This window comes from Equus asinus, chromosome 3 (genome assembly GCF_041296235.1).
Source record: "Equus asinus isolate D_3611 breed Donkey chromosome 3, EquAss-T2T_v2, whole genome shotgun sequence".
NCBI classification, from domain to species: domain Eukaryota; kingdom Metazoa; phylum Chordata; class Mammalia; order Perissodactyla; family Equidae; genus Equus; species Equus asinus.
In genome coordinates, this window is record NC_091792.1 from 64081950 (window position 1) to 64109321 (window position 27372).

Consider the following 27372-nt stretch of genomic DNA (forward strand, 5'->3'; position numbering starts at 1 on the left):
GTGAAATGGTGATACCAACTGCCCGCAGGCTGGGGAGGACCACATCAGAACCGTGTGCCTTTGGCCGTGTTCCAGCATCTACCTCCGCATGGTCCTCCTCCGTCAGACTTCTCCAATGCCATTGCTTCGTGCCCTGCCAAGCCTCTAAAGAGTCCCCCGCGGTTCTGGGGCTGGTGCAGGGCCTCTGCTTAGGTGGGCTGCTGGTGTACTGCAGCAGTGGTCTCCTGGAAGGAAAGGGGGTGATGCCCCATGCTGTTTTGTGTAAGGGGGGAAAGTGGTGGGGCCAGCAGGGCCTTCGGAGACAAGCAGCCTGAGCTTGCTTTCACGCTCTGCCGCCTTCTTCATCTGAAAATGGGCATAATAATTCCTACTTCACAAAGTTATTAGGAAGAGTAAATGAAGCAACGTCTAGTAAGACACTAGAACCGAGTTCGGCACTCACTCAGTGCTTCATAAATGTCATCCCTGCCCTGCTTCCCCATAGAGATTTTGGAGTTCAGCATGTGACTGACTACCCCAGCAGCAGGCGTAGAGGACAGAGACTGGATTAAGGGACAGATGACCCCAGTTCATCCTTATTTTATGCCTCTGGCAATCTCTTAACTTCTCTGAGCCTCTTTTTTCATCCTTAAATGACATTATGAATACTTGCCCTGCCTACCTCCCAAGGTTAGTTATGTTGAAAATTAAGTGAGGTAATGGCTGTGAAACTTTATACAAAGATACACAGTTATTAACACGAATGCCCAAGGTTTAGGTCGCTAAACCTCAAACAGAAGGCTTAGCCTTCTTCTTGCCCCCCCACACATAGACATTCTGCCTTGCTGGCTTTGTAGGGTGCCTGGTGTGTTTTGGGAAGACAGCCTCTCTGGTCAGCCTTATCTGGAGCACGTTGAGTTAACCAGGACATGATTATTGTTTCTGTGAACATAAAGAACAATTTTGGAACAGATTGCTGACTCGGGGCCGGGGTGTGGGTGGGAAGGCAACACCCTATAAATGACAATGCTGCAGGAGATACAGTGTGCAAGCCACGCAGCACAGGGCGTGGCCCCAGGCAGACGTTCATAGTTTAGTCATTCGTTATAACAAGGTACACATTAACACATTAATTAGCATTCAGCGATTAATACTGAATCAGAATCTGAATTTGAACCTCTACACGATTTCTACCAAGCAGCCTGACTCCAGCCTGGGTTTAGGATGGGAAACTCACTACTTTCAAAGCTTATTCCAGATTTGCGCGTCTCTGTTAAAGTTTGTTCTGTGCCTTCCACCCTATCCACTGTATCGCAAAGTGGTTAAGAGCTGGGAGCTCTGGAACCACACTGCCTGGGGCCCAAAGTCAGTTTCCTCCATCTCCTGGCAGTGAAATCTTGTGAGTTACTTAACCTCTGCATGCCTCAGTTTCCTCATTTGCAACATGAGGATAATAATACTTATCTCATAGGGCTGTTATGGGATTGAGTGTATTCCCATGCAGAGCACTTAGAACAGTGCCTGGCACGTAGTAAGTACTCAGGAAATGCCAATTATCGTTATTCTATGATTTATTTTCCCCTTTGTGAAAGTATAAAAGTTGAAGAATAATTAAAGCACATTAAAAGTAAATACACCAGGCAGAGAGATAAATGAACTGTTTGCATAAACATGAATTAAGAGAGACACACTCAAGGAAGAACTGCTCCCTGTTGAGGACAGCAAACATCTGGAAGGCATTAGTGGGGAAGAGCGTGGGGGGTGGTGGTGGTGGTGTGAGCTGAGAACACATTGTGACTGTTAGAGGGAGATAATTCACTTCTGGGGTGGGTAAGTGATTCTGAAAAATGGGAGGCTGCTCTGGGCTTCCACAGTGGGGTGGGATGCCCAGAGAGTATTCACCCCTCCAAATAATTTCCCTTCTGATCAGCCTGGATACCCAGAATGTCTGCACCATGCCTTTCAGCTAATGCATTGCCTCGAAAAGGCCACTTCTAAAATGAGAATATACTAACCTAAAAATAACAAGGCACCATTTTATGTCTGTGAAATTAACAATATGAAAATTGTAACACTCTGTACACTGAGGTTTCACTGAAACTGGCACATTAAAAAATCTATAATGTACACATAAATAGGTGTAACCTTTTGGCTGGAATTTTTAAGAGTCATAAAAATGTCTATGACTTTTGATCTGCTAATCTAGCTTCTGGGAATTTATTGTTAGGAAAATTTTCAAAGAAGGAGAGAATTTTCTGCATTTATTTTCCATGATTGAAAAAAATAATCAACAGTAAGAGAAAGGGTGGATTACAACACATCCCTTTGATGGACTCTCAGGCAGTCATCAAAATTATAACTAGAAAAGACAGAGAGAAGGATGGGAAAATGTTTATGAAATAATCATATTAGGTAAAAAACAAAACCAGAAATCAAATTATAGAGATTGAGTATGCCTAGGGATAAAGCTAGAGAAAGAAAACCAGTGTGCTCTGTTGGAGCTTGTGGGATTGTGGAAGAACTTCTTTCTTTTATCTGGATTTGTGTTTATATCGGTTGTGCAATGAGCAATAACAAAAGACCCAAACGAACTCTCCGGGAAGGGGCAGCTGACTGTCAGCGATCACCATGAGGCAGGTCAGTCCGGTTTCCAGGATGGAGAGACGGGGCCCTAGAGCTGGTGGGTTCTGAGAGAAGGGGGCTGATGGGCAAGACCAGGGGCCTCTAAGGGCACAGGGCACCAGCTGGGCGTGGGGACCACCTGAAGAGAGAAGGAGGGAGATGGAAGAGGGCAGGAGAAAGGGGAATTGCCCACCTCACGCTGTTCCCTCTGGCAGGCCCGGGGGAAGGGAGTCTTACATCAGTCCTGTGACTTAAATCAAGTAGATTGCACCATTCCTCTTAGTCACTCAATCCCAATTTATAAACCCGAATTTACAAAACTCAGAGTGTTCCTTCTACTGAGCTGCGGTGTCTCTTTGAACCCCAGGGCCATCGTGAGCAGAGACTGACAGTATGATATCGGCTTCCTGTTTTCCAACCACCCCATCTCTAGTACTAGCCAACCAATCTGGGTCAAATGTTGGACAAACACACTGATTTTAAAGCCAAATCCTGGCCTCTGATGGCTTCTTAAGCAGACAGTTCCTGCGGTTACTTGGGTGGTGAGTGGGTCATGGATTCATTTCCCCAGAACCTTTACTTGTATTGACAACTCTTCAGCTGACCTTTCAGAGTAGTGGTGCAGTGGAGTGAGCCATTGGACCAGGAGCTGGGAAGCATCCCATTAGGCAGATCATTTACACTCTCCTGGCCTCAGTCTCTTCACCTGAAATTGGGAAAAATTTTCACCAAAGACTTCATAGACCCAAATCCAATGGTGAAAGTCTGAAAAGCACAGATAAAGCTAAACAGGGCCCAGTTTGCACCACATTAGTAGAAGTCTCATGCCCAGAATGAAGGAGCTGATCCTTCCAACATACTTTTCCCAGTCTGTGCATACCTTGGAAAACCACATTTAGGTCAAGCATGAGGCTTTAAAGGGATGTTGACACACTGGAGTATGTGCAGAAGAGGCCAGCTGGGATGGATGGAGGCTGAGAGCCTAGTCATGAGAGAACACATGAAGGAACTGCAGACTTTAAACTGGAAACGTTATCACATAGCAAGGATGTGACAACTGTCTTTGAAATTCTGAAGAGCTGTCTTGTGGAAAAATAGCTGACTAGCTCTACATGACCCCGGAGGGCAGGATCAGTGGACAGAAACCACAGGGAGGCAAGTCTCAAGTCTGCAGAGAACGCAGAGCACTAACCGAAGGTGGAGAGGTAGGTATTGGCAGAGGCTGGGTGACCACTGAGCAGGGTGATTTTCTTGGAGGTTGAAGTGCTGGGTGAGGGAGAAGTTGAGGCCCCATCTAGCCCGATGAGCCTCTGAATCTAATCTGAGATGACTTACCTCCTCCAGAGTGGCCGCCATAAATGCCATGTACTTCCAGAAGCATCACTGAAGGGCCGCAGCAGCTGGTCTTCACAGCTGTGAGGCCCAAGCACCCTCACAGCCTCTCTTCTCTCTTCCAAACTTGAGGCTCTAGAGGAGAGCTATCCTATCTGAATTTTCTCATTGTTTGAACAAGCTGTGCACCAAACTCTCTGGCTCTCTCCATCCTAAGATTTCCAAGGCAGAATTCCCTCCGTGCCTCATCTGCCCCCACCTCTTCCTTTGGCCCACTCCCACGGCTGGTTTCCATTTCGCTAGTGTGCAGAGCAGAGGGGGAGACAGCTGTGGACAGTTCTCAGCAAACTGACCACAAGCATCCGTCGTCATCCCGGCACCAGAGTTTGTAGTGCACCTGAGTCAGTGCAGTCCACAAGCTTCCAGGAGATGCTGGCTGCTGGATTACAATTATTACGACGCACATCGCTCCCCTTAGTAATGTGAAATAGCTGCTTGTAACCAAGAAAAGAAAACCTCTCCAAGAGGAAATGGTGGGAAGTCCCTGGGATGGGTTGTTTGCCCGAGGAGGGAAATAGGGAATGGAGAAGGATGGTTGGAGGCAGCAGGAAAGGGAGGGTATGGATATAAAACACCTGCACCCGCCCAGAGGGGCCCTTGGCACAGCGGCAGGTGAGCAGGAGGGAACGAGACGCTGAACTCAGGAGGCCTGGAAACAAACAGTGTTGCCTCCAGCCTGGCTGAGTCTGCTGCCAGCATGCTTCCTCCAGGCAGCCCTGGAGCCGACTGTGGGGAGGCACCAGCTTCTGGAACAAGCCAGCCGTCTGGGATGCACGCCTGGCTCCCCTGCTTACTTGCTGTGCTCCCTTGGGCAACTTTTCACAGCTCTAACCCGGAAAGGGGATCACAGCAGTATCTGCCTCCAAAAGTCCAGAGGATCACAACACACAATCTCGTAGGGCCAGCCCCATGAAACTGCTGGTATCCCACCATTTTCAACATCCCCAAATGACAGTTTCACATGAATTGACCTCATTCATACATAATGGTTAGACAGTACAGTGGTTCCCAAATTAGTCTGCACCTTAGAATTCTCTCTTGCTCTTTTAAAAATGGCAAAGCCCAGGTCACAGCCAGACCAATTCAGTCACAATTTCTGCAGGTTAGACGCCTGGCCAGGTGATTCTAATGGGCAGACAGTTCGAGGACCACTGGGTTAGCACAGTGCTTGGGATCCATGAAGGCACTCAACCACAGCCACCTCTGCTTTCCCTTCATCTCTAGTTTATTGAGCACCTGCTGCGTGCCGGGCTCTGGCTGGGCGTGCCTCTTGGGACCCGGGACTTCCTGAGCGGCGCTCATCTCTCCCCCTCCTCCTCCGCAGTGTCCAGGCCCCGGAGCTCCCCGGACGACCTGAAGGCGCTGACTCGGAACGTGAACCGACTGAACGAGAGCTTCCGGGACTTGCAGCTGCGGCTGCTGCAGGCTCCGCTGCAGGCGGACCTGACGGAGCAGGTGTGGAAGATGCAGGACGCGCTGCAGAACCAGTCGGACTCGCTGCTGGCGCTGGCGGGCGCGGTGCAGCGGCTGGAGGGCGCGCTGTGGGGGCTGCAGGCGCAGGCGGCACAGACCGAGCAGGCGGTGGCCCTGCTGCGCGACAGCACGGGCCAGCAGAGCGACGCGGCGCAGCTAGAGCTCTACCAGCTGCAGGTGGAGAGCAACCGCAGCCAGCTGCTGCTGCGGCGCCACGCCGGCCTGCTCGACGGGCTGGCCCGCAGGGTGGGCGTCCTGGGCGAGGAGCTGGCGGACGTGGGCGGCGCGCTGCGCGGCCTCAACCACAGCCTGTCCTACGACGTGGCCCTCCAAGGCACGCGGCTAAGGGACCTGCAGGTGCTGGTGAGCAACGCCAGCGAGGACACGCGCCGCATGCGGCTGGTGCACATGGGCATGGAGCTGCAGCTTAAGCAGGAGCTGGCCGTGCTCAACACCGTCACCGAGGACCTGCGCCTCAAGGACTGGGAGCATTCCATCGCGCTGAGGAACATCTCCCTGGCCAAAGGTACCCACCTGGCCCACCCATGCCCGCAGTGCCTGCCTGGGGCCTCCTGCTCAGGGCTTCTTCCTGCACACCCCTGCCCAAGGGCCCAGGCGTCCCCCCACCTCCCCCAGTCCTCGTGCCATTGGGAGCCCTAGAAGACCCTAGAATTTTCTGCCCAAGTGATCTGTGCCTATTTCCAGGTCTGCACCTGTCTTTCCCCTGGGTGGACCTCCCACTGCTGCCCCGCTCCCCCAGAGAGCATACTCAGTGTCCACACACCTCGGTATCAGAATGGCCAAGAGTGGACAGTGGGGGACTACTTAGTCAGAGCTTGGATGTGCCAGCTGGAGCCTCCAAGAGTCTGGGGCTGGAGGGAAAGCAGGGGGTCAGGCTGCAGGCTCAGGGAGGGAACAGGGAGGGTTCCTCTGGCGTCAGGGGATTCCAGTGTTAGAGCTACAAGGAGCTGGCGGACTCTGGATGTGAACCTTGTCTTCCAGGCTGTTAGGAAGCTACATTCATCAGCGTAGAAGAGCATGTTTTATTTATCAATTTGTTAGTTTCATTGATACACATAGAGGCAAAGATGTGCGGGCCTCCATTTGTACTCTTGCTCTGGGCCCACAGACACTGGCACCTTTAGAGCCAACTTCTCTTGCTTCCACCCCTGACCAGCTAGTCCCTACCCTCCTCTCTCCCATTCCTTCCTGCTGCTGTCTGCCCTGCACGTCACGGTCAGAGGCTCCTTTCATGAAACGTACTTTTCCTGCATCACCCCCTCTGCTCAGAACTCACTGTGGCTCTCCAAGTTCTGCTGGATTCATTAAGGAGTCCTTAGCCTGACAGTAGACAATCATAGCACCATTTTGAACATCAACCATGTCAGGTATCAGGCCAAGTGTATCTCATACGATGTCTTTTAAAAACAAAAATGAGTGTACCGAGATTCAGGGAGCTGCTCACGGTCGCAGACGAGGAGGTGATGGAGCCAGGATCCGGACCCGGGCTTTTCTGATTCCAGAGCTGGTGTGCTTTCCATCACATACCTGGCCCCAGCCTACCTTTCCTGCCTTCTCCTCCAACTGTTCCCCATACCAAGGGTTGCAAACAGAACTGTCTGCAGGGGCCAGTTGAGCAATGTCAATGAGTAAAGTGGCCTCAGTGTCAGGGGAGTTGTAGGGGTTATGGCAGGTCCAGGTCATTTTGGCCAGGCTGGAATGTAGACCTGGCATTGAGAGTGTCTTCCCATTTTTCAGGAGAAACTAGAAACATGGAATCTTCTAGAAATTTTTTATTTCTTAACTCTGTGGGCCAAATACAACACATCTGTGGCCATATATGGTCCACAGATGGCCAGGTGCAAACTGCCGTTGGTGTAGCATCCAGTCCCGTGGGACAGTCTTGTCACTGTCCAGTGGCACAGCTTGCCTTCCCACTGCCATAGCTTTACTCCGGCTCTCCCTCCTACTCCAATGCCTCCTTCCTCCTCTTCCTCCTCATCATCTAAATCCCACTGATCCTTCAGATCTCACTCAAACCCCCTTCCTCCAAGAACGCTCCTGGCCTCTCTAGCCCACCACAGTCTCCCTGCCTGAGCTTCTGCGTGTGTCAGGGTGGAAAGGCGTCATGATGGGGCCTCCATTTGCCTAGAACTTTCCAATTCACAGAGTGCTTTTGTGTATACTGTTCTGTTTTCAAGTGGGTTCCCAGGACCGGCGGTGAGGGTGGTGGAAGGCAGGTTTTATTATTGAGGACGGGGTGGGATTACTGCAGAAAAACAACAGAACTCCAGGGGGAAATACTTGACTCACTCAGGTCCACACAGTGGGTAATGCTCCAACCAGGACTTCCTGTTGTCCACAGCTTTAGGAAGGTACAATTCACATGCCCCAAGATTCACCCATTTAAGTGTGCAATTCAGTGACCAGACTAGGACTTCTCACCCAGCACCCAGTGCTCATCCTACCACACCACAGCCTGCCCTCCTCTGTTCGTCCCCAGCGCCTAACAGTGCAAGCGTGTAACGGACGCAATGATGTTTGTGGAACGACTGTTAGATCTTGAACCTGGGAAATCAGAGGATTGGTTTTCTTGTCCTGGGTCAAGACGGGTTTGGGTTTCGCTTTGGGTTTGGGAAACTTTGGGTTTCACATCTCAGAAATCAAAGGAGGACAGGAGGTAGAATTTCTTCTTCCAAATCCATGCCCTGGGATCTTGGTTATTCCTATGTTCTCTTTTCCTTGCCCCCCTGCCCATGGCCGTCTGGTCAGGTACTTACTAATAATAGCAGCTACAGTGAATTATGACCTACTATGAGCCAGACATTTCGTCGACATTAATTCTCTAAACATTAAAGACAACTAATCCCCACAACCTGCAAAAAGGTGGTATTGTCCCCATTTTATAGATGAGGAACTTGAATAACTTTCCCACAGTTTCTTACACAATTGGCAAGTAGCACAGCCAAGGTCTCACAGTGGGTCTTTCTGGCTCAGAAACTGTGTTCCTGTCGCTGACACTCCTGCTTTCCAGGGTGGAGAGATACCAGCTGTGTGCAGTGAAGAGAGAAGAGAGCATGTCCCTTGGATTCTGTTTCTGTATTTGGGGGATGGTCCCTCCCAGGTGCTCCCCGCTTCCTTCTTCTTCCAGTCAACAGATGTCACCATGCTTCCTGCATCCTCCTGGGCCTCACTGACCCTTTCACATCCTGGTGCTTTGATTTCCAAGTCCACTCTCCTTGGCTCCAGCTGAACCTGCTCTGGATCATTCATATGCCAGCGGTCTTCCAGTGGAATCCTCCAAGTAGTCTTTCGTTGGTTCTTAAACTAACTTTCACACTCAATTCCCTTGAACTGAAGGTTTCATCGCAGTCCCGCCCAGGCCTGCCTCCCCATCTGCAAGCTTTGCCTTCTTGATGGGCTGCTGGCTCTTCAGAGGTGACTACCACTCGGCCCCTCTGGCTCCCAGGATCACCACTGCATCTGGTATCTCCCTTTCCCAGCCCCCTCTCTCCTGGTTGCCAGGGACCCAGTTGGTGTGACTGGAGAGAATTCTGTTTGGTATATCTGAATGTAATTACCATTCAATTTTAGTGAGACCAAACTCTACCCTGGCTTTTGGATAAGGGGTGGTTTACCAGATAAGCTTCCATGCATTTCTCTGCTGCCCTCTGGAGTGGCCTTTCTGCCCCAGCTTTGTCCATTTGTCTCTCCGTCTTTAAACCACACACACACACACCGTGACACACACACTCTTTGCCCTTTCCTGGCTCGGAATCCACAAATACTCAGCTGTGTATATTTTTCCCATATGAGCTTATTTATGTTATTCTTGAGCTTGACCCCAAATGGTTTTCATTCTCTCGCTTTGTTGTTACAGTTTTCTACAAATTTTGTCTCCAGTTTGTCTTTGTGTACATTCGCAGGGTGCTTTCTGTTTTCTCCTTTGGATTTTCGGCATTAATCAGCTCTGTTGAAATCTCTCTGGGGCTTTGTAAGAAGCAAAGAACTTAGATGATCAGAGAGAGGAGGCATGCCAGGAGGCGGGAAGTAACCAGAGAGGGGAGGACTCTCAGAGGGGGAAGGTGAGAGCAAAGGCCTGAAGGTGGACTCCAGCCATATTCAGATGGCTCTATTTGCTAGATGGATGTTTTATAGACTCTCAGAACATTCGAGTGATAATAGGTCTGTGAAATCGTCTAGTCCACTCCTCTTGGTTTGCAGTTGAGGACCTGAGGCTCAGAGAGGGGGAATGACTTGCCCCAGTCAAAGATCAAGCCAGTGGCCCGGCTGGGACTAGTTTGCCAAGCAAATTTATCTGTGGGCTGATTTCCTGAGAAAAAAAAATCACCATCTAGTAGAATAGAGAGTCCAGTTCAACAAATGTTTGCAAAGGAATGGTAGAATAGCGTGGGCCCTGGGTTCCAGCTCAAACATTGGGACCACGGTCTCTAGAGAATAGGGGTTTGTCGCAGGTGCTGAGCATCTCTGTAAACAGAGCAACCTGTAAATAGTGTTTCCATGTGACTTAGGATTGGGGAGGTGGCCTGCTGGGTGGCGCCCCTGGGGGGTTGCATGGCACTGTGTCCTTCACCGTCCACATCTGACTCTGCTGGGAAGGGAGTGGAGAGCCTGCTGTGAAAATCAACACTTGTGCCCAGGCTCACCCACCTGCCTTTGCCCTTGAGGCTCCGAGGAAGGCTGGCCTTGCAGGCTGAGACTGCAGCGGGTGGAGTGGGGGCGGGTCGTTCCTCGACTTCTGCGCCTGTCTCCTCTGCTGTGAAATGGGGCTGTCTGTTCCTGCCCCGTGCGCATGCTCAGGGTCGTGGCGAGGGTGCCTGGAATGAAGGAAGTGAGAGCTCATAGAACTATAGAGGTAATAGCACCGAGAATCCAGTGCCCCAGTGACATCAGAGAAAGGGAAGGGGAGGATTTAACTGAGAGGCTCCACCTCTGTCGGCTGCCCCTGGGGTTAGCATGGCTCTGGAGGTGGTGTTTATGTTACGATTTTGGTCACTGTTTTGCTAGCTTCGGGCTGTTTCATCAGCTGTCATGATAATTTGTTCTTGGCAGGTCACTGTTCAGATTCCAGCACACGCGAGTCCCCCACCCCATCTCTGGTTCCAGAATCCGGGAAAGGAGAACGGATTGCTTTCCCCTCCCTGTTGGCTGGTCCCCAGAAGAATGCTGGTGTTTCTCCCAAGTGCTCAGTCACATCTCCTTCATTCGGTTCTAGAGATGCTTCCAGCTGGAGCAGCGCACAGGCAGCCTGGGAGAGGGTGGAACTGCACTGGGAGCAGCACTGGGGGACTGGGCTGGAGTGGTGGACAACCCCTGGGAGGGGACCCGGGCACAGGGCTGGAAGGCACTCTCCCTCCTCCTCCCACTCCCCATGTCCCTGGAGGAGGCGGGCAGGAAAGAGAAGCTGGCACATGGGACTGGAAGCACAGTGCAGGGGCTCTGGGGCTGCTTCCATGATTGAACAGAAATAGGCCCTTTGCCTCCTTGTCTCGGCTGACCTCCATGCTCTGGCCTGCCCCATGAGAGACAAGGTGAGACGGTGACAGCGTCCAAAGTTGAGAAGTGAAAAAGCTCATCTGGTAGCACTGGGACCCCTGATACCCTAACGGCTTCTACGATGCACGGAAGTCATTATTTGAATCTCTACCATATGCCCAGTGCTGTGTGAGGCCCGGGGCCGCAGAGAGTCGGGCTCCAGCCCTGCAGATGGGCCTGTCCTCCTTGGGGACCACAGTCCGAGGTGAGTGGCAGTGCACAGTGAGTGGTTCAGGTGGCCTGACCAGGCTCAGAGGTGCTCCCCTGAGGGGTTTGGCACAGCGATGTCCGAGGCTCCTTCCAGCTCTGAGATCTGGGTCTTTGTCCTGGAGCCCTAAGAGGTCAGGAGGGTGCGCATGACAGTGAGCTTCAGGGCTAAGAGGGGCGGGACTCTTAGAAAGGAAAAGATTTGTCTAGTGTCTGGGGACACCATGAGGAGAGCATTTTTGCTGAGGTGGAAGAGAGCTTGTGTCCAGAAGCATCAGACTGTAAGTTTTTGGAAGAAGGGGTGAGGTTGGGAGTGATCCGCAGGGCCTCCGACAGAGGGGGCTGCGGCGCATCGTGCTGTGAGGGGCTGCCTAGGGCTCTGAGTTCGTTTGATTCTGATGAGGTTAATCAGATAGCAATGCACACATGGGTTAGAGAGAGAGCCCGGAGAAAGATCTTTAAAAAGGCTGGGAGCGAGGCCACGAGGACCCCGATGAGCGTCGTGGCAGTGATATGACACAGGAATCACCTCGATGACAACCTTGAAGTGTGATGGGGGGAGGGGCAGAGGAAAAGAAAGCTGGAGATTTTTAACCTGGATTCTTGAGAAGATGTTAAAAGTCAGGGGGCCAGCCCCATGGCCGAGTGGTTAAGTTCCCGCGCTCCACTTCGGTGGCCCAGGGTTTCACCGGTTCGGATCCTGGGTGAGGACATGGCACCTGTCATCAGGCCATGCTGAGGTGGCATCCCACATGCCACAACTAGAAGGACCCACAACTAAGAATATACAACTATGTACGAGGGGACTTTGGGGAGAAAAAGAAAAAAAAAACATAAAATCTAAAAAAAAAAACAAAAAAAAAACATAAAATCTAAAAGTCAGCTCTCAAGAGTGTATTACCCATGGGCAGCGCTGATTTGAAGAAGCGCCTGGTCCTCAGCACTCCAGCCAGCCTGGCCTGATGAGACACATTTTAGGCTCTTCGGCATCTGCTAGGCCAGTACCACCTAATTACGTGACTAAGGTTCGGAAGTCAGCACCCAGCTTTACTGTCCACTCCCGCTTCTTCCCAGTTAATCTCTAGTAAAGCCCCTCACTAACCACTTATTTGTGTCTTAAAAACTATATCCACACGTAGGATGCTTTTCAGACGTGACTCCCCCTGAATGACTCAGCCAAGTTTGGCAGGGTGACTTCGGGAGCAGTTTAGAATAACCAGAGGCAGTAATCTTAAGCGTTAAATGAATAGTGGGGCCCAGAGGGTCAGGGCTGGCCTTGCCACTCAAAGGTTACCAAGCCCCTTTATAGCCATTATGTCATTTAATCCACTGACTCCTCACTCCACATGCCTGAGAAAGGAATTTTTACTTGGGTTTAGGTCCTGGTTCTATAAAATCTAAGATGCTCCATATGCATACTCAACCCCCACCTTCCAAATCGTCTCCACCACGCTGATGCCCCAGCATCAGGGTCATTCCATCGGGCAGCATCTTCCCTTTGCCAGAATTACTCCTAGGAAGATCCTTACATTGAGTCACACCTGCATCAGAGCAAAGAGAACAAACTGGAGTGCGTGGTCCATTGCGTCTTTGACCCACTCAATTCTTGGATCACTGGATTCCATGTGGGGAGGCGTGGAGGGGGCAGAGAAGATTGAAAATGGGTGGGGTGTCCTGGGGGCTGGGGGAGGGATGTCCAGCCCGGTGACAGCTCATGGAGTGTGGAGTCCCAGGCACCTGTCTCGGTTCCCTTTGCTGCAGCCTTGGCCTGCGGGGAGATTGCTGCAGTGGGAGAGGTGACGCTCGCTTGCTTCTTCACTGTGTCTCTCCTTTACTGTACAATCTTAAGCATGTTCCAGACAGGCTCCGTGTCTCAGTCCCGTCATCTGCAAACTGGGATCACCATGGCCCGTCTTACTTTGCTTTTCTTCACAGAGAGGAGGCAGATGGCTACAAAACCCTGTCCTCCTTAAATGATTTGTTTAACTCGTGGGTTTTTAAATTGTTCATTACTTTTTCCCTGTGCGTGTGCCATTGAATTATTAAATAGCTGTCAACTTTACTTAGGGTCTGAGGACAGTGCCAACTTCTGGAATGGATCAGTACATCCCAGTCTTGGCCGTCTGGTTGTTTTGTATGTATTAAAACCCTCTGACCTCATATACTCATTCATTCATCAAATATTTATTGTGCAAGACATTACCGCTGTGCTGTGAGTATACATGTTTTCGTTTCCTAGGGCTGTCCTAACAAAGGACCACAAACTTGGTAGCTTAAAACAACAGAAATTTATTCTCTCACAGTTCTGGAGGCTGGAAGTCTGAAATCAAGGTGTGCACAGGGCCATACTCACTCGGTGAACTCTCGGGGGGCATCCCTCTTGGCCTCTTCCTAACTGCTGATGTTACCAGCAGCCCTTGCGTTCCTTGGCTTGTAGACCCATCACTCCAGTCTCTGCCTCCGTCATTACGTGGCATTCTCCCTGTGTGTCTGTCTATGACTTCTCTTCTTATAAGAACACCAGTCATTGGGTTAGGGCTTACCCTACTCCCATATAACATCATCTTAACTAATTACATCTGCAAAGGTCCTATTTCCAGATAAGGTCCTATTCTGAGGTTCCAGGTGGACATGAATTTTGAGAGGACACTCTTGAACCCAGTGGAATACAGTTTTGGCGTTTTCCTTGGTCCTCTTTTTCTCTCATAAAGCAGCAGGAGTAAGGAGCTTAGAGTCTGGATCCTCACAGCTGGTACAGGAATGTCAAGGATGTCGTCCTGACTCAGGGAGCTGGCAATTTTGTTACGAAAAAGAAAACACATATACCTTTGACTACATGACAAGGCAGTGTGAGATAATTGTCAAATGGCACCGAGTGTGTGCGTTCAAACAGGCTGTGCCCACTTTCAGCAGGAATGATGGATCAGAGAACATTTGGCCAAGAAGGTGGCAAGGAGCAGCCTGGGTTGGGGGGTGGGTTAAGGTAGCCATAGGAGGTTGGCAGGGAGGGCAGCCCCACTGGCCAGCCTGGGCACAGCAGGTTGCGGTGGGGCAAGGTTCCATTGTGTTCTGGGAATGGCGAGCTGTGGAGCATGAGGAGAGGCCAGGGGCCAGAGAGACCTGAGTTAAGACCATGGCTCCTTCACTCGCTAGCTGGCTGTGTGGCCTCAGACAAGTAGCCTCAGTGCTCAGCGTTGTTTCGGGACTGGATCCAATCACATACGCTAGAATCCCTGCCACGCTGGAGCCTCACCCTGGACGGAAGCCTTGGGAAGGAAGGGAACCGCACGCAGGAGCGCAGGAGCAATAGAAACCCTCCTTCCATCCAGGTGCTGAAGCCAGGAATCTGAACACGATCCTGGCCGCCACCCCCGCCTTCACCTACATTAGCCGAACTCTGTCACTTCTACTTCCACAAACAGCCACTTCCATGCCCCCGACTGCCGCTACCCTAATTCAGGGCTCCAGCCCTCCCACCTGGGGTGCAGCCTCCTCGTTGGCCTCCCTGCCTCTGCTTTCCCTCCTGGTCTGATCCATTTTCAGCACCGTGGCTGGAGGGGTCTTCCTGTGTGCAGATCTGATCACTCTTAGGTCCCTCCTGTGGCTTCTGGTGCCCTCAGGGTCAAGTCCAGCGCTCAGGCCCGGCCTCCAGGACCCTCCACCCTATCTTCTCCCATCACATTCCCCACCCCTCCCCCAGCTTCTGATCCATCGTGGCTCGTGTATCTCTTTCTTATCTTCGAGCTCTGACAGGGGTTGTTCCCTCCGCCTGGAAGGCCCCCCTTTCTGTCTTAGTTGGGGTAGCTAAAACTAAATATCACAGCCTCGGGGGGCTTCGACGGCAGACTCTCCTCACGGTTCCGGAGGCTGGGAGCCTGAGATCAGGGTGCCGGGTGGTTGGGTGTCTGGTGAGGGCCCTCTTCCTGGCCTGCAGATGGCTGCCATCTCAACGTGTCCTCACATGGCAGAGAGAGCACACTCGCCGGTGCTGGGGAGGGAGGGAGCCAGAGGGCTATCTGGTGCCTCTTCTTATAAGGGCACTAATCCCATCATGGGGCATCCAACCTCATGACCTTCCAAACCTGGTCACCCCCAACGGCCCCACCTCCTAATGCCATCACCCTAGGGCTTCAACACATGCATTTGAGGACACGCACATTCAGTCCATAACACGCTCCCACTCCTCCCTTAGCTGCCTTCTGTTCCTCCTTGAGATTTCACTTTGAATATTGCTTCTTCCAGGAAGCTTTCCCTGATCCCCCCTCCACACCCCTCCCCCAGACTGGGCTGGGTGGAGCCCTGTGAGCTTCCAAAGCATAATGCTGACCTTCCTCCCTTTAGGAGGGGGTTTATTTCTTCTGCAGGTGGCCTGTTCCAGAAAACTACCTTCTAACCTCCATGCTGTTTGTAACCCTTTCAGGACCGCCGGGCCCCAAAGGCGATCCAGGGGATAAAGGGAAGGAAGGCGAGCCTGGAACCCCTGGATTACCCGGACTTCGAGGTAATGGAGAGGCCCCCAAGAGGGACCTAGGCATACCAGGAAGGGGAGGGCCCCCCTGCCCGTCCATGCCTGACCTTGACTTTCTCAGTGGTACCAGCGATGGGGCTCCCTGGGCAAGTGGCCAACCAACTCGGCTTCAGCTGCCCAGTTCTGTGAAGAGACTGATGGGTTGTGGGTGTAACAACAGGATGGAGCAAATGTTTTTCCTTAGAAAGTACCAGGATCTGAAGGAAAAGATGCATGAGAGGCTCACAGCTCCCTGAAGCCACTTCCCACCCCGAGTCAGGGACCATGTGACCAGGGCCTCCAGAAGGAATTGACGGTGCTCCGCAATCCAGACCAACCCTTCAAGGAGGCTGTGCCCCGCTCAGTGTCTCCTGAGTCACCAGGCACCTGATGCCCCCAGCTCCTCAATAAACACTTGTCTCTCCCCTTCCCTCCTCATCCTGCCCCACAAGCTGGTGACAGCCCTGGACATCCCCTGGCTGGTGCCAAGGGCACTTTTTGGCCTTCTGCAGAGTATGTTCTTAGACTCATCTTAGAAGTTCCTGTTCTGTTACTTTATCAAACTTCGCATCCTAGTCTGTTCGTTCCTGAGACTCTGCTGCGAGCAACATTTTTCTAGGAGAGTGTGAAGTCTTCTGAATGATGTAAGAAGAGGAGAAGAAGGGAGAGCTGTCTGCTTATTTGTGTCAGGAATTATACCTCCAAACCATCGCCTTCCTAAACCTCTCAGGAGACTGCAGACAGGAGAGGAGGCAGGGGCTGGTGGAGGGAGAGCCCACAGCGCACCCTCCACTGCTGCCTCCCTGCTCAGGGAGCCCCCTAAACTCAGAAGTGCTGCGGAAACCCTTTTTCTGTCTTAGAAAATTGTAGGATGAGGAGCCATGTCCGTATCCTGCACCAGATGCAAAATTCTGAGACAATAGGGCCATTGGGCTCCGGGAACATGCGTTAGGAAGGAAAAAAAGAAATTAAGTCCTTCTCTGAGGTCCTGCCACCCTCCGGGGGCCACTTGTCCTCTTCCAGCCATTTGACGTTAGCTCAGGAGGAGTGGTTACTGGAAGACAGGTTTCTCTGTGTCACGGAAAAAGCCCAGAGAAAGCCAATTAACATTCAAAGCTGGAAAGAACAATTACTTGGTTAATTAAGGTGTTCTGCTTGCAGAGAGAACTGTGGGCGTAGGGGGGCCCAGGAGAAACTAGGTGAAAGCGTTGCTGACTCTGGCTCTCCATGGCGAAATGTGGGCGGTGGCTGTGGGGCCTCGTGTCCAGGAGCCGTGGTCCTGATCCAGCAGCAGGCCATCGTCCCATTTACTGACCTTGCTGACTCTCTCCCTTCTCTTCCGCCTACCATCCCCTTCTCTATACTTCCCTGTGTTAACCACAAGGAAGGGACCTTTTCGTTTTTTTCTTAAATAGGATGGGGAGCTATTTCATGTTCCTCCTACTCCAAGTACCAGTAAGCATGAGATGAAGCCAACTGACCATAAACTTTTAGTTCAGACAGAGCAGGACTCAGATCCTGCCTCCAACACTCTCTGCTGTGTGACCGTGGGCAGGTTACATAACCTCTCTGGGCCTCAGTTTCCTCATTTGTAACACAGGTGAAATAATACTTAACCTCAGTTTATTAATAGGATTAAATAAGATACTTTATGAAAAGCATCCAGAACAGTGCCTGGCACATAGAAAATGCTGAAAAGAATGTTTGCCATATCTAAATCTCCAGCGTAGCTAGAGGTCAAGGGACATCTCCCAAATGGGGTTGGCAGCACCACCATCGTTCACAATAGAATTGGATCTTTCAGGAGTAGGTGTCCACCCTCACTGGAGAGAAGGTGCTGATGGGGAAGGTTGGTGCTGGCTTTTCAGACACAGCTTTTGCAGCATCTTTAAATTAACTGAGAAGAATCAGGAAGCAGAGGCAATGGGAGGGCGCCTGGCTGAGGCCTATTGTTGAGCCCGATGCCCTCAAGGCCCTTCCACTTCTGAGTCTGAGCCTCCACAACTGTCTCTTGTCCCCCAGGTCTGCCAGGGGAGAGAGGAATCCCAGGACTGCCTGGCCCCAAGGGCGATGATGGCAAGCTGGGCGCCACGGGACCGATGGGCATGCGCGGCTTCAAAGGTAATAACGAATCTCAGAGCAGCCTCCCTCACTGCTCGCCCCAGGGAGCAGCAGGGCAAGGGAGCGGGCAGGCAGGGTATGAATTCTGGCTCTGCCACTGCCGCTGACAGGCTGAGTGACCTTGACTAAGTCACTTAATCTCATTAAGCATCAGTTTCTTCATCCAAAAGCTAGAAATCCTCCTGCTTCCATATTTCGCAGGGCTGTCAGGAGGATGAAATGGGGCGTCTGTGTGTGAAAACGCTTTGTAAACTCTGAAGTGCTGTAGAAACGCGAGGGAATGTTACTCGGAGTTGCAGCTCCGGGATGTAACCAGGGGAAACCAACCAGGGGAGGGGCCCCAAGAGAAAGAGAGGCTACAGAGCCTGGTCAGACGGCGCCTCCTCTCCACCTCTGCCAGACTGCCAGCAGGCTGTCATACTCTTTATTCCCCAGATATTTAAAACTTGAATCAGTTCCCAGATTTATATTGCAATAGCGTTTCCTCTGATTGTTTCCTTCCTATTCATAGTCACCTGGTGCCTTTTTAGTGGAGCCTCCTTTATGGTCAGTCCCAGTCTTTCCCTGGTCCCTTTCAAGTGTCCAGACCTCCTGTCATCACTGCAGAAGATGAGGGAATCTGACGCTCCCCCCCCCAGGCTTCACCTTCTCACTTGTTAAGATGAAAACTAAGAAAAAAGCAGCTAGTCATTCCCACCCCATGTCTAGGATGGATCACTGGGAAATTTTATTCTACTTTCTGGTTGGTGGTTTAGCAGGCTGAGATTTTCTTTCCTTTTATGATCCGCACTTGTAACAATTGATTTTAAAACAGATTACAGAAAGAGCACATGCTTGTTGAAAACATTTAATGATAAAGAAGTGTACGAAGTATAAAGTAAAAAGGGAGTCCTCTCCCCTGTGGTCCCTTAAGCTCTTACTCTTTAGAGTAACCACTGTAAACACTTTGGAGCACATCCTGCCAGACCTTTTTCTAATCACATTCATATTTACATCTCTGGTTGCCTTTGTTTTTTTCAAAGCTTGGATCACATTTGGCATCCTCCCCTGGAACTTGCTGGCTGGCTTTTATCACCAGACGATATGCCCCAGGCTTTTGATTTGCAGATATCTTTCTGGAGGTAGTTGGAATAGAATTCCCTGGTCATTTTAACGCCCCTTTGAGTGGTGCCAGGACCCTCTACTTATTTGTGAGTGAGATGCTCTCTGAGAAAAGAGCTCTGTTCTCTTCACAAGATCCTGGGAAGGAAATTCTGCAATTTGAGGGAAACTCCCCCTCCTGTTTTCTCGCCTCCCCCAGTGGTAAATCGGCATGACAGAGAACTTGGGTCTCTCCCTGTGTAGCTGAAGCCCCGCCCTCTTTTCTTTCCCGTGCTTCTTAGAGCAGACTTGGATGTGGATTTCTGAAACCTTGCCTGTCATAGGACTATCTGCTTTGTCTTCCTCCTGCTGAATACCACGTACTCCTTCCGTCTGGGCTGCTCTTATATGCTCCCTCCCTTCAGTTAGGAGAGAATGAGACTTCTCAGCTGGGTCCCCCCCACCTTGTGACCAGAACACACAGCATAACTGGCTCAAGCTCTTATCTTTCCTGCCACACCACGCCCTCCAGTGCTGCTGGCTCCTGCCTGAGAGTTTCTGTGGTCTTGGGGTAACAAGTCTCCTGCAGATAATACTTTATGCACGATTAGGATTTATTTCCGTTTCTGATGCCAGTTTTCCTCCTCTGTTTCAGGTGACCGAGGCCTGAAAGGAGAGAAAGGAGAGAAAGGAGACAGAGCGGGGGATGCCAGTAAGGAAATCCTCGTGGGGTCCCTGGATTCTGTGTCAGCACAGGTGTAGCTGTCGCCCCACAAGTTTGGGGTCTGCAGCCTGGAGCCGTGGGCTGGGGCTCTAGGGGCTAAGGAGCCCTCTACCTGCCTCAGGGCTCTGTGGTCCAGCAAGAGATGGTTATACTCCAGGGGCACAGGCCCTGTTTCCAGATGTGGTCTAAGCCCCGTGGTTCTGGGGGAGGGTCTGGAGGCGCACTCCCCAGGCTCCCTCCCAGCTGTGTAGACGCCTCCATTTTCGCATCTACAGGACAAGGATAGGAGAGTCCTTACCTCACAGGGCATTGTGTGCATTAGAGGAGTTAATCCATGTAAGGTGCTTTCTGTGGTGCCTGGACACGTGGTTAGAACTCAGTAAGTATTCCTTATCATTATTCTATGGAATACACCAAGTCAGATGCACTTCCTAAAATCTTCAGAGATGCTTGCCAAAATTCACTTCCTGACCTCATTAAAATGCATGACTTCCCTGGGAACTTACATGGGGAAAGGGGTACAGGCAAAGCCCAATCCCTTTGGTTTTCCTCCTTTGCCACTAACTGAGCAGAACGGCTGGAGATTTCATTATTGGGAGAGCTCCAAGTCCAAGGATGGGCATCTTTCTGAGGAGGGTCCTTCCTAAAATGGTTACAAGGGAAGCCAGCTTATCGAGTTATGACACTCTTTTTTAGGGTTTGTTTCTCTCCCAAAAAGCTACATGTAGAACCTTAGAGAGATTGCCAGAAGAGAATGAGTCTCCTGGCCAAGTTTCAGTGAATAGAGTCTCCTAGCCAAGTTTCAAAAAAATACTAGCATATAGTGATTTTTGGGCTCTGAAGCGCTGCCGTCGTGTGTGAAGGCATAAGTAGCTTATCCTCTTCTAGGGTGTCTGTGCTCCGGACTTGGCTCTCTAGAAGACGGGGCCTGGGGAAGGAGGCCGGCCTCCAGGTTCTGCTGTGGACACTCTGGGACAGACACCACTGCAGAGTCACATCTTGGACCCAGATGGAGGGTTTCCCTAAGGCTGATCTTTGGTTTCAGTAGGTCTTTAAAATGACACTTCCATCTCAGTCACGCAGGACCAGAAGGAGACCTCACTCCCGAATAGTGCCCTTTCCCATGGTTCCCTGAAGCTATACCTTGTCTCTTCCTTCCTCTGCCCTTCTCTTTCTCGGCGCAGTGAGTAAGGGTCAACTAGGAGGATGTACCTGACTTCACTTTGTCACTCTAAAGTGATGGAGTACCTGAGAAGGCCTTCCTAGGCTTACCCTGGGCTCCGCATGCCCACCTGACCTTAGGTGCTGTAATCCGCAAAGCAATCTGTGTTTCACGGTCTTTCTAGCTTTATCCAGAGTAACTTTAAAGGGCAGCCAAGGGCTTTACTGGGAGTGTCCTGGCTAGATGAGCTCTGGTGGACCCTGCAGGAGCCAAAAGGAGAGTTTCGATGGCAAAGGAAGGGAGTCTGGATATTATCAATGACAGCTGTGATAGATCTGAGCCACATTTATCTAGTGGGTTGGGTGCCATATTTTGTCTTTGGGGTGCTGCCTTCTCCTGGTCTGTTTGTTGACTGGTTTCTGATGGAATGCTGCCAAGGTAGCTGAGAAGGACCGCGGCATTTAGCTGTGTCAACTAACAAACTCCTGATGGGGTGGCAGGGAGGGAGGAACTGTGGGAAGATGACCTTTGAGAGGGCGATCAGAACGCTGCCCACATACTGGAGGGGTTCTTGTCAGGAGCTCTTTGGCAACTGTTCTTCAGGCAACTGGAGAGGAGAGAGGAGGTCTTTGTTACCGAGGCTGGGGAGAGATGCTGGTTCTCGGTCACCATTAATCCCAAGGATGGTCTCGTCACTGTTTCCCTGGCCTCTGTGGGCCCAGCTGGCTGGGCTCTGTGCATGGATCGGGCTCTGAGGCTGAGAGCACAGTATGGGGAGGTGGGAGCTGAGCCATGGTGGTGTGGAGCTCCCCCAGCCATGGGTGGGAAGCTTGGAGGAAGGGCATCTGATCCACTTGGCCCTGGAGTTTGTTGACTGCACTGCCAGAGGCTGATGTCAGCTCTGGACAGCCCCTCATCAGGGACTACCAGCATTCTTTCCTGCCCTGAAGAGGCTGCACCCTCACTGGAGGCCAGAACTCAGGCCACTGCCCTTTCACAAAGCTCTAAGGTTTTCCTGTCTATCCCTTAACAACACCATCGGTGATGGACCTGGAAAGTGAGGTGGCTCAGGAGAAGACAGCCCCATCGACGGGAGGCACTACATGGCATATGGAGGAACGTGGGAGACATGCAGGATTGTAGGAAACAAAACTGGACGGCCATCCATCTGGCTCCCCATTTTCAGAGGCCCGGAGTGGAGAGCTGGCTGTCCTAGGGCAAGGGCAGAGGTGGGACGAGCACCTACACCTCTGATTTTTCTAATTCTGGAACGAGAATTAGACCCTGGTCTTCAAGAGGAGGGTGGGGCTCCTTAAGCCCCTGGTGATTCCCTCACCTGGAGATGTGGCTTTAAGGACCTGAGGCTGAAGGGGACCGGTGAAGCAGCTCAGGGCTGAGAGCTATGCCTTCCCACGGCCTCCACCCCCTGGCCTGCCTCTGACCACGCCAAACCCACACTATATTCAGACTCCTGCTTAGGTTTCCAAGGAACTCCAGTCCCAGAGGCATTAACTGGATCCCTGGGACTGGGGTTCTGAGGAGGGAGCCAAGGATCATCTTTCGGAAAAGTGCGGAAACTCTGAGTGCCCACTTCTAGGGGGTTCTTAGTCATTCCGTGGGTTCAGGGCAGCCCCACCGTAAGATGTAATGGATGGGAAGAAGGAGTTCTCAGCGCCAGAGCTCTACCCTCCTTCAAAAATGACTGCTGTAGGGGAGGAATCCTCCGCTAACCCAGCTTGTAGCTGAGGTCACGGACCCCTTACCCAGCACCTCCCACCTTTAGCGGCAAAAGCTCTGAAGTTCCACAGGGGAGGATGTTACTACAGTAAAGGAATTGATGTGAAAACAAGACAGATACCCCTTAGGTCAGAATCAGAAACTGGGGGTTTTCCTGTGAAGAGGGCATTACAGAAAAGACTTCCCAGAACCCATGAGTTAAGTCAATTTTGAAATACTTTTCAGAACAAGACCTTGCAATTGTTTACCTATGTTTTGGTCTGGAGTCAGAGGATTTTAGAGTCGGATGGGGTTTCAGATCGACACCTCTCCCCCTCCCAAACCCACCCCACCAATTTACTAAACTGAGAGGTGGAGAGAACCCCACGGTCCCCCTGCTACGTCATTAACAAGTTAGATCTAGAATCCCGATCTCCTGATTTCTCCTTGATGAGAAGTGAGTAAGGTTTTTTTTGAGGCAAGAGTGATATCAGTCTGATACCATAAATCATAAGGTGATAAACATGCTGTTAGATGTTTAGCTTTGGGGGGCTGGCCAGGAAAAAAGGTTACATACACATCTCAAGACAGAAAGACATTTGTTTTACCCTCATATATGGTCCATTTGCAAGAAACACAAATAGTGCTTTTGCAGCTAGGGGATGGGTAAAGGATCCAGTTATGTTTAAGTCCCACAGCATGAATTTAAAGCAGGATATAAGTTTAGATTGTTTAAAAAATTTTCCTCAATTTGGTTTCACATGGAAAAAAATATGCAGAACAACCCAGGGGTAAATTCTAAGCCAGTGCTTGTCAATAGTTATCAGTGGCAACTCAGAAAACTTGAAAAATGTTTAACACCTTGTGTGTGTTTTCAATACTTAGGGAAGTAAGTCTGCAGGGGTGGGGAGCAGGGGGCACCCCAGGGTACAATATAAGCTCAAAATAAATGATCGAGATGGTGGTTTCTAGACAGTTTTTTTCCATAGCCGCTGAGATGTTTCTATCTCTGTTTTGGAATGAAGGATGCAAAGAGAGTCCTTTGGAATCCGTGAATTAATTCCCTTCCTCCAATCCCTGTCCTAGAGTTGACTGCACCTGGCGCCCAAGGGAACCTGTTGAGGATAACGTAGCACCAGAAGCTAGCATCCTTTCAGGGTTGGAGAGACACAGCTCCTGGGCCTTTTGTTTGATTACTTTACTTCAATTATATTTCTTTATTTACTTAATCATGTACACATCCTTAATTCCTTATACAACTTTACGACCCCAGCAACAACATGATTTAAAAATAAACCACACTTCAAAGAAAAATTAACCACTTGCATAATACAAACGTGCACCTCGTACTTTGAGGAGGAAAGTTTCTGTGCATATTATTTCACTTAATTCTCACAGTCATCTTCGGGAGGCATGATCACATCCTTGTGAGAGAGACAAGGAGGCTGAGGGGAGAGGAAAGGAGGCTGCTCAAGGTCACCAGAGTTCATAAGGGCAGAGAGGGGACACACGTCAGGTCTGTCTGGCCTGGAGCCCACTCTCGTCCTTCTGCTGCCATCTTGGATTATCCTGTTTTCTCTCTGGCCGTTGACAGCGTGGGGTCCTCCTGGGCCACTCTGTTTATGCTTAGTGGTTAGTGTGAAGGGAATAATTTTCTGCTCAGCAATTCTTAGTTACTTTGAAGGTGGTCTTCCCTGTCTCAGGGTTTGCTCTTCGTTTCACCAAGCCTTGGCTGCCTTACCTGTGTCTGTGGCTCTGAGATAGGCCAGGGTAGAGTTTTTCTCGTGGGAGGGCTCTGCGTCGGCCAGCGGAGCCCTTCCCACCTTACTTGCTCTTCCCATGCTTTGGGACTGTGTGAACTGAGCACAGTAGCTGTACTGAGCTAACATGCAGAAGCACCTGCCACATACCTGGCAGCATTGATTCACTCATGCATTTGTTCAGTTTGTGCATTCATTCATTCCTTCTCTATATGCTTATATGGGGAGTGCTCAGCAGATACAAACACCAAAGGGTGTGTGGAAACAGAGAAGTGTTTTTCAAATGTTTCTTCCCCTCAGTTTATGTCTAATAACTGAAAATACACGGCAATGCAAAATTCACTCTGGAAAATTGTCCTGCAGCAAACACTGCTGAAGCAGAGTGGGAGACACCAGAGAGAAAGAAATGAGGGCAAGGACGTGGTAAATGAGGAGGTGCTGTGAACCGGATGAAAACTGACCATGGGTAGCAGGGTCAGCAAAGGCCTGAAGCCCAGGGATCAGAAAACAGGGCTGGCATGGGGCTGGCTTTGGAAAAGAGCGAAGGCTAGAGGGATGGAGGTGGGACCTTTGGGAGGGGAGGAACTGGCCTCCCTCATTTCCATCATAAAAAAAAGATAACGTGTGGGAGGAAGGAAAACATTGAGGGAAGAGAGCATTGGGTTACCATATTGACTTATTTAGCAAACATTTATTCAGCCTTCACTATATATCAGGTGCTGGCCGAGGGCTGGGGAGGCTTGTCCTCGCCTGGAGCAGCTCCCAGTCCAGCGGGTGAGAAAGACACATAAACAATCACAGTGGAGTGTGGCAAGGGCTATAGCAGACATACAAGGGCTAATTTTGCCTTCTGTTGTGGGGGTGAGTCGATGAGGAGCCTTTGACCCAAGTCTTGAAGGGCAAGTTGGTGTCCAACAGGTGGACATGGAAGGCGAAGGTATTCCTGGTAAAGAGAACTATGCGTGGAACAGCAGAGTGTTGTCTGATAAACACAAATGGTTTGGCATGGCAAGCGTTTGGAATGGAAGACACAAAAGATAAGGCCAGAGAGGTATGCGCAGGTCGATGGTCAGGAGTTTAGGTTTGACCCCTGGGTTCTGGGAAGTCGAGATGGGCTGTAAGCAGGTAGTGACATGGCAGCAATGGGAGGTGACTGACCACGGGGAGAACAAGACTGGAGCTGGGACCGAGGGATAAGGGGGCCGAGGCTGTAAAAACAGAGCCTCAGCTGTCCCTGATGGTCCTCAACACCTCGACCAAGGCTGGGCACAGGTCCATGTTCCAAGTCCCCGTTTCTCTGCTGCTCCTGCTCCTTCTCTGGACTGAGCTGCCCTCCTTAGAAAGTCCTGGCTTTCGGAAACATATTTCCCAAGAAGAAGATGAGACCTGAGCTCCAGGGGAGCAGCATGGGCCGTGGAGTACCCATCCTGAGATCCGAGTCCCCTTCTGCCCTGACTGGCTGTGTGGCCCCTGAGGCCACTTGCTCACCTCCCCAGGCACAATTTCCTCTTTTTCCTTCTGTTCTGTTCAGAGGATGGGAGCTGGCCTTCCAGACGTTCTGGTTCGCCAAGAGTCTACTTAAGCCTTCTAAAAACCAACCAATCCAGTGACTTTTCCTGAGCTTCCCAGTGAGCCCTTCCCCAGAGCGTTACATCGTTGTGCACAGTTCCCTTCCTATTAATCCGTGCTGCCCTCCATGTGATGGCTTCAAATAGATTCAAGAGGGCCCGGGAAAACAAAAGGCTGGGCTCCTTTAAGAAGCCAGGTGGTAAAGTGGGGGATAAGGAGGGGGTGGCGGAGCTGCTGAGACTAGGAACAGCCGAGTCATCTGTGTTTCATTCCTTTCTTATAAGAGGGAGAGAGAAGCTGCAGGGTGGGCATGGGCCCGGCAAGGACAGACTGCTGAGGCTGAGGCGGGAGGGAGTGCGCCCCCTTCGAGAATTGGCGATCAGAGAGATGCAGAGCAGCGCAAAGAGGTCATTAACAGGACGCTAATACTTACAATATTCTAAATATATGCTAAGAGAAAGCAGGAACCCACTGAGGGCCAAAGCTGAGGGCTAGTTGGAAGCCAGTGTTTGTAGTTTGTTAAGAATTAGCGGCCAGATGTGTGAGTGGAAGTTGGGGAAAGTTTGCTTCTTTGAGCTGTTGGTCTAGCGGGGTATATGGCAATTGTGAGTGGAGGTAACCAGCTTGACTGTTCCCTCAGCTCCTGTTCTTTGTATGGTGAGTGAGCGGGAGAGCATGTCCCACGCTCTGTCTTCATTTCTCTCCTTACCCATGTTTAGCTGGCCCTGCTGTGCTGGTCCTTCCAAGGGGGCCTGGAGGCAGATCCCGCGAAGACTGGCGTTCCCAATTCCCAGGCAAACACGAGGGGCTTTCCGGGGTTTGCCCTGCAAGAAAACTCCTCTAGTAATGCAAACCTCAGACTGAAGGTGAGCAAGGCATTTTCTACAAAAACAATGCCTTGGAACCACCAGAGAATTGAAATTTTGGTCTTCGATGTGGGTTTTGTATGAAGAAAGTTTTAAGTTGAGACGTACATTAAAACCAGGAATGGGTAAACTGTTTATTTAGAAAGCAATTCAAACAAGCTCAGGAATTGTTCCTAATCCCCAGGACCCTGTGCTCTTGCCTTGTGCTGGGAGGTAAAGCCAGCTGAAGGCACGGCAGACTCAATCTGGGAGGACCCCCCACGTCTTTGTGATGTAACTGGGTTGCCTTTAGCTGCCACCACATTAACCTCACAGCTCTACTTCCCCTCATGTCCTGACAATGGAAAACCCCCGAGGGTTGTACTTGGAACCGCTTATCTAGATGGACTTCCTGCCACTAGTGCTGGATTTCAGCGTCTCTTCTAAAGAGCGCTGTTGTGGAGTCCCGATGGAAGAAAGAGAAGATGACAGAGGGAGGCCAAGCCCGTGGATACCCAGGAAGGTCTTGTGGATGCTGTGGGAGGAGCGGGTCATGGCTGGTTTCCTCACTGACTCAAAGGCTGGGCGCGTCCCTTGCTGCAGTGCCTCCATCCTCTACTGCGATCCTTGGGGTTTATATTGAGTTCAATGCTATTTAC

General features: G+C 51.0%; 1 protein-coding gene across 2 annotated transcripts in view; it reads left to right on the forward strand.

Annotated features, from left to right (window-relative positions):
• The window catches only part of SCARA5 (scavenger receptor class A member 5), a 114956-nt gene that overhangs the window by 63753 nt on the left and 23831 nt on the right, over positions 1–27372 (forward strand). For both annotated transcript variants that reach the window (XM_014843315.3, XM_014843317.3), the window contains exons 4-7: positions 5318–5992; positions 15650–15730; positions 17759–17857; positions 19593–19649. In XM_014843315.3, coding sequence (XP_014698801.1) covers positions 5318–5992; positions 15650–15730; positions 17759–17857; positions 19593–19649 — 912 coding nt within the window. The remainder of the gene's footprint in view (positions 1–5317; positions 5993–15649; positions 15731–17758; positions 17858–19592; positions 19650–27372) is intronic.